We start from the raw sequence: 11,493 nt of genomic DNA on the forward strand, positions 1-11,493 counted from the left end.
AATCATGTGTTCGACTGTATGTTTTTTATGCTTTGGTGTGAGAAATGATTAAACTTATAATTATTTAATAAAAATACAAAATTCATTCATACTTTATTTAGTATAAAATATAACAATTCCATTTAACTTACATGCTTGATATTTTGTCACAATAATAAATTGACAGCAAATTAAAGGCTCACAATGGTAGGGAGTATAAAACAATCATTCAAATTCAATGCAGTGCACATAATTAACAATTGGTGTGTTTTAGAGTTGTTAGATTATACTAGCTAATCATAAGAGGCAAACTAACTAACCATCCAAAAATAATAATTTTAACGAGTATAAAAACATGCTAATTGTAACCTAAACCTATATATAAACTTTTGATCAAGTAATCACATTCTTTCAGAATAGGTTGAGCTTATATTAGTCATTCATTTTAATTTGCATGTGCAGCTGAAATTTTATAAGCAATTAATAAAATAATAATAGGAATAAAGTTAAATAATGTTAACAATAAATAAATTAAGACATGCTGAATAAGAATAATTTTTCAAAATGAATAGTAGTTCATGAGCACGAAAGCTTTCAGGGTCCTCCTCAATAGAATTTGTATGCTATGTAGGTTGTACCCAATGTAGCATATATTTCATAATATTATCTACAGCAGTTTTGTTGATCGTGTTTGAAGTTAATAATTATAGGTATTGGAAACATGTGTAGCGCAGCATTCAAGTGCAAACTTATTAAACATAAACGCAGATCATACGTTAAGGCAAAAAAGTGAGGTAAAATAAAAGAACTCATCATTAAACTATTATGAGTGTTAACACAAAAATATTCTACACTCGTTTACATTGTATCCAATTTCTATTGAAAAGGACTGCAGGAACTACTTTGTTGGCGTTCATTTCCGTATCTGAGTCATACGATTTCCAACACAGTATCCCTAATGCCTGCCTGCGTTTTGAGCTAATGTCTACACTCTAAGGGATATCGCTAGACACTTTTCGAATCAACATTAATATAATTTTTCTTTTTATCCAAGTTAAACCTGGGTGGCTTGTAAACAAATGCACTTTTATGGAATTTAAGGGCTTATTGAAGCCTTTATCACAGCTTTGACAGTACTAATTATTGGCAGCTAAATATGTGAAACAGACTTACGCAAAATTATGTTCGAACATTAATTTGAAATGTTGTTAAATTGAGTTTCTTAAATAGCAGGTTTTGTCTGTGGCAGACAAAGATTGTAGTGAGCAGTTTTATTCCAGAAGTCCGAATTCTTCCAGCCGCACCAGCCCTTACTAACGACAGTTGACAAGTCTTCTGGGCCTGTGTAATGGGGATCCAAGATCAGGTAGCGGATGTCGTTTGTGGCGGAGTTGTACTCTACCCCTAAAATTGTGTGTGCCAACACTCCACCTCCTGTTAACAAGTAAATAAATTACGGTTTTGTTTCTTTTCACATTTTTAACTAAGAGGAACCTGAACAGTTGGAAGTTGACTTACCAATCATAATCGGACTTCCATGTGTCTGGAAATGATGCACAAGGTCGTGGGCGTAACCTTGTAATTCAGCTCCAGTATTGGCGAATATAATTCTTGACTGCACTCCTAAAAGTGTCTCTAGACAAAACATAACTTCAGTAGAACCTATCCATTGCTTTGAACCTAAAAACGAGGGTTGCTTATCACCAATGTTAACAAGGCACTGTTGTATATCTCTGTGAGATGGTATGGCAACTGTTGTGTATCCTTGATACCTGTAAAATAAGGAAAATCATTTTACTTTCATAAAGGGATATGACAAAAAAACAGTCTTCATTTTGAGGCTATATTTTGCACTTACCTAAACCATGAAAATATAGTTTGCATGGAGCGATAGGCGCAGCCCCATCCATCATCATTGAAGTTGTCTTGCATGTAGTGATGGTAGGTGTATCGACCTCGCACCAGTGCGATAGTAACGTCAGGTTTCAGCGGCTGCGGTGTTATCGCCTCGTGAGGGTTCACTAAGCGCCCGCCACTCTTGTCAGAGTAAGCATTCCCTCGACGAAATACTGGCCGTGTCTGAACAATACCTAACTGTTCGTGCATCAAGCGTCGTTCTTTTTCTGAAAATTTTTAAGATGTTATAATTGCATAAGTTAAACCAATTATAGGTGTTATAAAACACTAAAAATAATGTCTTGTCTATTCTCTAATATAACGGTCAATTTATTAGACCCAAATGCACTCGTAAAATATTAAGCTTCTTAAAGTCATATCCCGTGTCGTGCGGTTATTAACGTTACAGCTCATGAATGTATGAAGACGTTGATTAAAACTTACCCATACTTTCATCTGGTATACCTTTGGGTACAACTCTCGTTACGAAATGCCCTAATTCTTGTGGCAAGAAGTGGAAAGATTCTGGCAAACGTAAGCCTGCACCATCTCCAATACCTTCTTGACCTAAAATACATACTTTGTTATTATACATTTGTCTTTTGTGGTATTCATCTATTACTACATTAAAATCAGTTTGGAGGTATGCTTACCCAGTTGTTCTAAAAGCACGCTTTCTAGTAATCTGAGTGACCTGCAAGCAGCCTCCACAAGCACAGTGTACAGTTCCAAAAGTTTCGTGTTCCGGTGTATCATGGCTAGTGTGTCTATTCTCAATGGCATGCTAATGCAAAATGCAGCTAAAAAAATTGATTAGGTAAGAAATCTAAAAAATTTTTAAAGTTGTACAGACAAGAAAATGAATGGAAATAAAGATGACAAAAATTAATAATTGGTTTATATTTTGTATTTACTCACGTTTTCTTTGGGTCGTCATCATTTTTACGGCAGTCTTGACGAGTTTATCAGACAAAATATCCTTTGTTGTCTTCAATACCAGATTTATGGGTACTATCTCCTAGAAACAAAATTTAATTGTTTATTTAGGTAATATTGCAGTATTAGTAAGTATTATTGTATGCAAGACATTACTTACAATAACATTAGTATTATGCTTCTTTTTCTTTGGCTGTTCAGGGCTCATAGAATCCACAAGTTCTCCTATAGTGGCCTCTGTGCTAGTACCTGTCAAGCCTACATCTGACGCTACACCAAACAAATACACTGATGTCCCATCAACATGAAATGAAACTTGTCCTGAAGCAATCTATAAAAAAAAAAAATTGAAATCTTAATAGTATGTCTACGCTGTCTATGCTGTTAGGTCTTGATGCAATTTCTATAGAGTTGTTCTTTCCAGTGAATATATTTTTATGGCTTTACTATAAAATATGTTTTGATTCAATTAAATTCCTTTAAATAAAATAATAAAAAAAATAAAATTATTGCAGTATTAAAATAAACTTGCATTCCTTGTTTACCTTTTTCCTCTTATTCTGCAACACATTTTTGACACCTGATATTGTAGCTTCACAACTCAGAGGCAATATTGTGTTCAGGCGCACATGAAGGAACTGCTTCCACATATCATCAGAGCTGAGAACTTCATACTTAGTTTCTTCAAACTTGTCATGGACCAAAAAATGAGCTTTCATCTCTTTCTTTTCATTGACTATCATCACTAAAGGATTGTCTGTAACATCTACATCCTAAAAAGAAAGGTAAAATAAATATTAAGAAAAAAAATTGTACATAGTTAACCTTTCCATATTGTTAGACTGTAATAAAAATGACATAAAACTTCAAGAACTATAGCGTGGTTATTGATATTCAAATTACCGATCTATTTCAGGTCATTGAAAGAAATAATAGGTATTTAAAGTTACTCATAACTTTACCTGCAATATTTCTTTCATAGTTGTTCCCGTTGTGAAAGATTCACCAAACCTTACGACGCCGCATAGTTCTATCTCAGCCGGCAGGTTTAGCAGTAACTGCCTGTAGGTGTTCTTCTCATTTTCAAATAATTCTAAGCTCAGTCCAACCACGAGCAAAGTGCCATCGTACATGAGGCCGTACAGACATCCTGTACTTTCATTTGTGTCTATATTAGACAGCCTCTAAAACAGTAAATATCAGAATAAATAACAGGACACAAGAACCATATTTCATAGACTTATCAATCCAAATATTGTGATCAGACGATGACATGATGACGTATTTGATTTTAATAATATTTTATGTAAATCCATAGAAAAACAATATCCAGAAATTAAAGTTAGTATCTAATGTCACTTATTTTATTCAGTTTTACTAAAAAAATCCACGTCTGTACGCAAAAAAATAATAGTTTACCTCAATAACATAATTTGATATTTTAAGACGTGGTGACATTTTAAACGAATGTTACCAGAATCAGTACGTTTCTGCTACGGTCTCATTTAAAAAACTTGCCATATTTAAAGAAATTCATATGAGAAAACTGCTTTCTGCACGAAAATGATGATTAAAATCAACAATTATTTGCTAAAAATAATCGAAATTTTGGGAAAGTCTGGTTAAGGTGTTTTAGTTATAGTTCTGTAAAAGATTGTTCCATCGATATTAATTAAGATAAAATACTTATGATTTCATTTTATCAACCTGTTAAAATATGCAGCAGTGTATATTTGTATTTGCTTTGAATGAATTCATTCTTTGTGGGTGTATGAGTAGGTATACGACGACATGACGACCTCCGTGGTCGAGTGACGTACGCACCGGTTTCAAGGTGTCGCTAGCTCTGATGTCGATGTTCGATCCCCGGTCGAATCAACTATAAAAACTGACAAAATCTGATAAAATTTGACATTGCAAAACGTGGGTATTTAGATTTTTTAAATCTATTTTAGGTTTTGTGTTCCTAGGAACTGTAATAATAAAACTAAAAATGTATTAAGATATGTTTATTGATTGTTTGTGTCGTTTTCATAGTTTTTTAAGCAAACATTAATTACTTCTTCAACTATTTGTGCTCTTTCTTTAGCAATTTTATGCGCTTTTCGTTCACATTCTGTTGATAAATTGCTGCCACCAAATTTTTGAGAGCCACAAATGAATCCTTTATTGTAGCATATAATTAAATTGGCACCAAGCCCTCCACACATATCCTCTTCATAAGATGATGGGTCGGCCAGAATAATATTCCTGAAATAAGAATTTTGAGTATGTCAATTCTGGGGTGTATTCATATATACATTTATGCCATTCCAATTGATTAATTTTACCTTTGCTCTTGTGTATTCATTGCAAAACTTGTAGCAACTGGCAGTCCATGTACATTTAGTTTTGATCTCACGCTTGTATCTACAGCAATCTCTTCAGTTTCAGAGTCATAGGTTACTGTTGGAAGAGTCACTGGAAAAAGTTTTTATTTAATACAAATGTTTAATTTTAATACATTTTATTTCAAACATGGGCCACATGACTTGTGAGGCCGCAAGTGCAACTTACATGTTTTCAAACTGGCCATGAGCGCAATAAGACAGGCATCCACTAAACTGCCATCATTGTCCATGCAAACCATATCACAATACAGTACCCATGCTAATTTATCTGATGCAATGCACAGATCTTTAAGGTCAATACATTTTGAATTAATGATGATATCTGATACCAAATTACTGGTGACTTGTGCATTATCTGAAGGAGGGCCAGGCCTGTACTTTGACGAACATAAAGGTGGAAGTTCTATGTTTGTCACTACAAAACCGAAATCTGGCTCTTCGGCTTTTGGTGTAGCTAGTTCCTGAAAAAGAGCAAACAATCAATATGATGTTGACATTTGAGATTGAATAATAAATATCGCAACCAGTTCATTGCCAGATAATTACCAACTTGATACCACAGACTACAGTGGTGTTTCCACATTTAACTACAGCTGAGGCATCCGCAGATTTAATTGAATTTACATTTAATTTTATATTTCGTTGTTCATGAAATTCTCTTCCATCTGGACGAACTTCTCTTGATATGTAGTCATTGAAGTACTTAACTGGATGTATAAGTCTGTGAAATAGTAGTAACGTAGTATATTTACTTTACAGGAAACAGTTCAGCATTAAAGTAAAAACTTTCTTGAATCTTACTTGTATATATCGGCCATTTTCTTACTATTTCAGTATCTTGCAGGCTATACATAAAAGATGCTTCATACAAGAATAAATATACTTATAAGTTAAGTTTTACTAATTTACTACAGTACCTTGCGTTCTCAACAATAATACAAAGTACTTAACCTCCAAAGTTGTGATTGTTTTTGTATCATTGACATTACATTGACAGTTGAGTTGAGCATGCAACTTTTTCTGAAGCCTTTGCAGCTCTGATATTCCAGTTTATGGATTACGTATTGACATAGCGAAAGAATCTTAAAAATATACATACTATGATTTTTTTCAAACATTTGGTTTATGGTATTGATGGCGTTATAAACGTAAATTACTGAAAATATGTAATTAATTAGCTGTCCCAGCAAACGTTGTTTTGCTAGATAAATGAGTTCCAGGTAAAAAAAAGAGGTGGGGGTATGAAATAGATGTTGTTCAAGTCTCTCGATATACCGAATAACACAATGTCCCAATAAAATAAAATAAATATAAAAAATAAAAATAAAACACAAAAGGTCAGAGTCAGAATCAATATTCGATGGTATATCGTTTCGGATAAAAATGAAAACATTTAAAATGTCGTGCCAAAATGTATGTAACTCAACTCTTACACCGTGACACGAAAATTATATATGCAAAGACAACAATGTTATATAGGGTATTTATAAGTTAGATGTAGGAAAATAATTATATGATGTGTTTTCTGTTTCACCGTTTATGTAGTAATAAAATGTAGTTTAATTGGCATATCTGTTGCAATTTCTGATGTGTATTTCTGTATGTATATTCTCTATGAGCTCAAAAAGTAAAATAAATTGTTATGTGAAAAAAAAAATATGAATGATTTTGATCATGATGTTCTAATTTCGTTTTATCAACTTAAATTAATACGAGAACAAAAAATTGTGCTTTGTTCAATGTGCGTCTATCTAGGATTCGTGTAACGAAGCGGTTGTCAAAATCGCTTGACAAGTGTTGCTTGACTTTGACGTTTCTTTTTTGAATTGGTTTGGTGCACGAAGCTCCAAGGTGTGTGTAAATGTGATAGAAATCCAAAATAATCATGTAAAGTTAATGCCGGACTAACTTAATTTACGTTTAAGAAGTGTCCTTACATACCGGTTTAAGTCTTGTAAGTCTTATTTTGTGAAATTATTTCAGATCGCAATGGCAAAACCTAAAGGAGAGAGGAAAGGCAAATCTGCCATCAATGAAGTAGTAACTCGTGAATACACGGTGAACTTACATAAAAGGTTACATGGAGTCGGTTTCAAGAAACGCGCTCCTCGTGCCATCAAGGAAATCCGTAAATTCGCTGAAAAACAAATGGGAACCCCTGATGTCCGAGTAGACACTCGCCTAAACAAATTCCTTTGGTCCAAGGGTGTCAGGTAAACATATTTTTTGGTTATGTTTTCAAAGTTATTGTAAACAGCTCTAATTTCTCTCATTAGGCAGCCCCGAGTTTAGAATTTACTGTAGTAAACAAATGTGACAGTGTTCATTTATTATGTTAGTTTCAAACATAGCTAAGTTTCTCGACATATTAATACAGTTGTAGGCCTACTTTGATAAATAAGCAGCATTTAGTTTATTATTTCATTAATTTATGAGTATAGTGTTGTTGCTAGGACCCTTCATAACCAAACCTTGTTACTAAACTCCTCTGTGAATATCCTATGATCATAATTTTCTATCTAATGTTAACAAAATTGGAAATTTGTTAGCAAGCAGTGTCTGACTTGGTTTTATGTTGTATTTCAGAAATGTGCCCTTCCGTGTCCGTGTCAGGCTGTCTCGCAGACGTAACGATGATGAGGACTCTGCTCACAAACTGTTCACACTCGTGACCTATGTTCCAGTTGCCTCCATCAAGGGCTTGCAGACAGAAAATGTTGACGCTAGCCAAGAATAAACAATAAGTTTAAGCGTAATGATGCAGTTTCTTTTACAAACCTGTAGAATGTAGATTATTAGTTACAAGTATCTTTTAGCAGTTGGTGGTTGTAACTGTTCTTGATTATTTTGGTTACTCTACTTGATAATTAGGTAAAATATGCAGGTTAGGATATTATGTCAATTATTAAAGTAGTGATAGTACTTGGTTTGTTGCCTAGTTTTTGTAAATTTCACAGTTTATTACTCAAATGCTATACATGTAGATTGTACTGGAAGTATCACTTAAATTGGCACTATAAATTAACCAAGATTTAATTAAACTGAATTTCTCTTACATTTTTCTAACATAGTTGTGTATGGATCATAACTAGATGAGATGTTTTATTTTATGAGATTAATTATCTGATTTAGCAGATTCATTTTATGCTTTATAATCTCTTGAACTGTCTTAGTAGCCCAAGTGTTTTAGCTAGGCTTTTTTGATGTCTATGAACTCAACTGGTTTTGCAATGCAAAATATTTACCTATGTTATGATTACAGTACTTAAAAAAAGTTCAGTTAATTTCTACAATTACTTGGTTGCTATGCAGGCTGGATTTTGTTCTATCTTTTATAATTCTACTAGTTTGTTATTGAAGTTAGTAAATCCATGAATGAAGTTGGTCATAAAATGAATATTCAAATAAAGACTTTATCATATACTTAAATCAATTTTATATTCAATTACACAGAGTTGTGTCATAGTAGGCGGCGTATAAACGTCGAAGTAGCCGCTGAAAAGTAATGAAACGTTTAAATTTTACTTAAAATCCGTTTATTCATGGGGATAAATATATTGTTTAGTAGAATTTTAGTCTAGTTAATCTAGTATTGGTCGATAAATAGATTGATAGGGTATATAATAGCTTTGTAACTTAACTATAAGCTGATGGCTAGATCTAGAATAACGTTGTTCTAAACGTATGTAATGTACCACCTTACACAACATTAAAAAAAAAAGTAGAATATTTTGTCACTTTGTTCCGGTGTACGTACTGTAAGTACTACAAAATTAATTAACGTTTTGGAAAGTTACAAGTTTTCTGATAGCTACGAAGGCGATACTTTATTTGACGCTATAAGCCGAGACTTCAAAGAAACATTATAAAGTCGTTACTTGCTTTCAGAGCTAGTATGGATGTATATGTAGGTATAATAATTTAAAGCAATACTAGTATTCAAACAGCCACAATTTAATTTATTAACGTTACATCACAACCTGGACATTTAGGGTTTCCAAAGGTAGGTAAAAACCCTTTGGGGAGAGACTTGTTGAAGCTCCGTGGTCCTCTAGTCTGTCCGTCCGTCACCAGGCTGTATTCCATGAACCGTTACACAGTGGATGTTTGTGTGAATGTGTAAGCCAGGAGTTGAATTGAATTGTTTTCTTTCAGTTCTATTGTTGGTCTTAAATGTGTAAAATACTCGAGAATAGCTCTAAACATTTGGTGGTGCAGCCGCTGCCTATTCCTCCTATAAAATATATAAATCACTTGAAACTATCTCCGTTTCAGCTCACTGGTTCAACCGAAAAAACAATCACGACTAGAAAAGGCGTATCGCATTATCGACTAAAATGTTTTCACAAGATAGGTTTGCAATATATTTATTTGATATTATATCACGAACGTAGGATACATATTACTTAACGGGATGCTATAAACGGATGTCACTATTGTGCAGGATGTGGCTCCGGTAGGAGGTGCGCGTCGCACGTGTCAGCCGCAACGCTAAGCCTGCGGTTCACTTCCATTAGTACGGCTAAATCCATTACAGATACATCTCGTCTTACTATCTGTATTAAGTACCGTCTTATGCCTTGGATGGCGTTTCCTGGTCTTGCTTCATGTTGCTCGGTGTCTGTCAGTTGCAACAAAGAGATCACACCTCTCACCTGATAGGTCGCTCTGAAATTGGAGATTTATGTAGGGGTATGTTTTAGTAGGTCAGCAAAGAGAATCGGAGTTTATCTAGTCTAGAACTTAATACATTGACGGCTAAAATTGCTGTTCAATTATTAAAATCGTATGTTTTGTGTAGTTATAAGTATTATCTTCATGCATTCCTTTATTTACTTTTTAATGTCATAGAACGATAAAATATTGTTTGGAATAAGTAAAATCGCAATAGAATTAGCCTGTAACATCTTTCTCTACTTAATTACTTAATTATTAATTAAGTATAAAATTAAAAAGTAAATAAAGGAATGCATGAAGATAATACTTATAACTACACAAAACATACGATTTTAATAATTAAACAGCAATTTTAGCCGTGAATGTATTAAGTTCTAGACTAGATAAACTCCGATTACACGAAACTACTTCTTTCTCTACTTAATTACCTAATTAATTAAGTAGAGAAAGATGTTACAGGCTAATTCTATTGCGATTTTACTTATTCCAAACAATATTTTATCGTGAGAAAGATGAAAATCGTTATTAGGTATAACTAAGTTAATCATAGACTTTCTTTCAGTTATACTTCTCTCTTATTAATTTTGCCTTTTAACTAAATGGTTAAATTTCTGCTGCTGTAAATTTGATATAAAATACGAGCTTCAACGTCATTGATTTCATATTCATGGGATGGCTTTGATATGGATCAGGTCGCTACGAGCGTAGGCACGTTTGTAGCGAGCGGCTACGACAACTTTCAACCTCTACGGACTGGGTCGTGGAACTACGATACATATGCATTAATAGTTTAAGATAGATGTTCCACTTACGTATTTAGGATTACATTTACCGAATTTTAAGTAGATGGACCTATATTGCTATGAATGTAAATGTGTAGGTAAATAGTATATGTATCGATTTAATAAGTCTTATGTTTACATGCGTCGATTTCATTTACTTTTAGCTTCTATTACATCACTTGGCTTCTATAATATAGTTAGAGATAGTTTCGAGTACTTGAGCGCAACGCCATCTATTCTCGGTTTGGAAGTGGAAAAGTTTTTATTTGTTTCTCCCACGGGATACGTGCGATTGATAGGAATAAAATGCTGCTAGTTTCGATAGTATTGTATGCTTTCGTAGTATTATTCGATAATTTTTACGAAAATAATAATATTTATTTGTTTATTAATTACAAACATAGCGTCGGATTTGATAAGGCTGTGAAAGATAATTTATGGGGTTAATGTGAAGGACCTATAACATCATTCGCATCAATCGCATCGCAAAAAGTTATTATTATCTAGTTATATTCAATAATTATTTTCTAAATTTCAATGACACTACAATTAATCCAACCTCTTATTTATAGATACCTGAATATTTAAGTATCGTACTGCCTCTATTTGTGGTATCAACCGGACAGTTATTGCGAAATAATATTAATATTGAAGTTAGCAGGTAAGAGATCAACTACTCACGCCGGCAAATCTATGATTTCGACTGAGATTGCGGTTTCATCGACATTCTCTGAGCTAAATTCCATTTCTGATCGGTTTACCTATTGCCATTGGATAGGTAGAGTTGCGTTACAACAATGAAGAGTATCTACCTACAAATAAGTTTATTTATG

The 11,493-nt window shown here is 33.4% G+C and overlaps 3 protein-coding genes across 3 annotated transcripts; 1 reads left to right on the plus strand and 2 right to left on the minus strand.

Annotated features, from left to right (window-relative positions):
• Positions 1-81: 81 nt before the first annotated feature.
• On the minus strand, positions 82-4,336 carry LOC113508396 (ufm1-specific protease 2). Its single transcript, XM_026891407.1, has 10 exons — positions 4,231-4,336; positions 3,774-3,995; positions 3,357-3,584; positions 2,972-3,142; positions 2,794-2,893; positions 2,529-2,675; positions 2,320-2,442; positions 1,838-2,102; positions 1,498-1,751; positions 82-1,413 (listed from the first exon to the last, which is right to left on the minus strand). The coding sequence occupies exons 1-10, from the start codon at positions 4,267-4,269 to the stop codon at positions 1,202-1,204; spliced, it is 1,761 nt and encodes a 586-aa protein (XP_026747208.1). The 5' UTR covers positions 4,270-4,336; the 3' UTR covers positions 82-1,201.
• A 469-nt stretch (positions 4,337-4,805) lies between these two features.
• Positions 4,806-6,242, minus strand: LOC113508399 (exosome complex component RRP43-like). Its single transcript, XM_026891411.1, has 5 exons — positions 6,003-6,242; positions 5,748-5,922; positions 5,368-5,662; positions 5,142-5,271; positions 4,806-5,061 (listed from the first exon to the last, which is right to left on the minus strand). The coding sequence occupies exons 1-5, from the start codon at positions 6,017-6,019 to the stop codon at positions 4,821-4,823; spliced, it is 858 nt and encodes a 285-aa protein (XP_026747212.1). The 5' UTR covers positions 6,020-6,242; the 3' UTR covers positions 4,806-4,820.
• Positions 6,243-6,945: 703 nt separating this feature from the next.
• Positions 6,946-7,957, plus strand: LOC113508400 (60S ribosomal protein L31). The gene is made up of 3 exons (XM_026891412.1): positions 6,946-7,052; positions 7,185-7,414; positions 7,788-7,957. Exons 2-3 carry the CDS (start codon positions 7,191-7,193, stop codon positions 7,936-7,938), a joined length of 375 nt encoding a protein of 124 aa, XP_026747213.1. The 5' UTR covers positions 6,946-7,052; positions 7,185-7,190; the 3' UTR covers positions 7,939-7,957.
• Positions 7,958-11,493: the final 3,536 nt, after the last annotated feature.

Source organism: Trichoplusia ni, chromosome 2, assembly GCF_003590095.1.
Source record: "Trichoplusia ni isolate ovarian cell line Hi5 chromosome 2, tn1, whole genome shotgun sequence".
In the NCBI taxonomy this organism is placed as follows: Eukaryota; Metazoa; Arthropoda; class Insecta; order Lepidoptera; family Noctuidae; genus Trichoplusia; species Trichoplusia ni.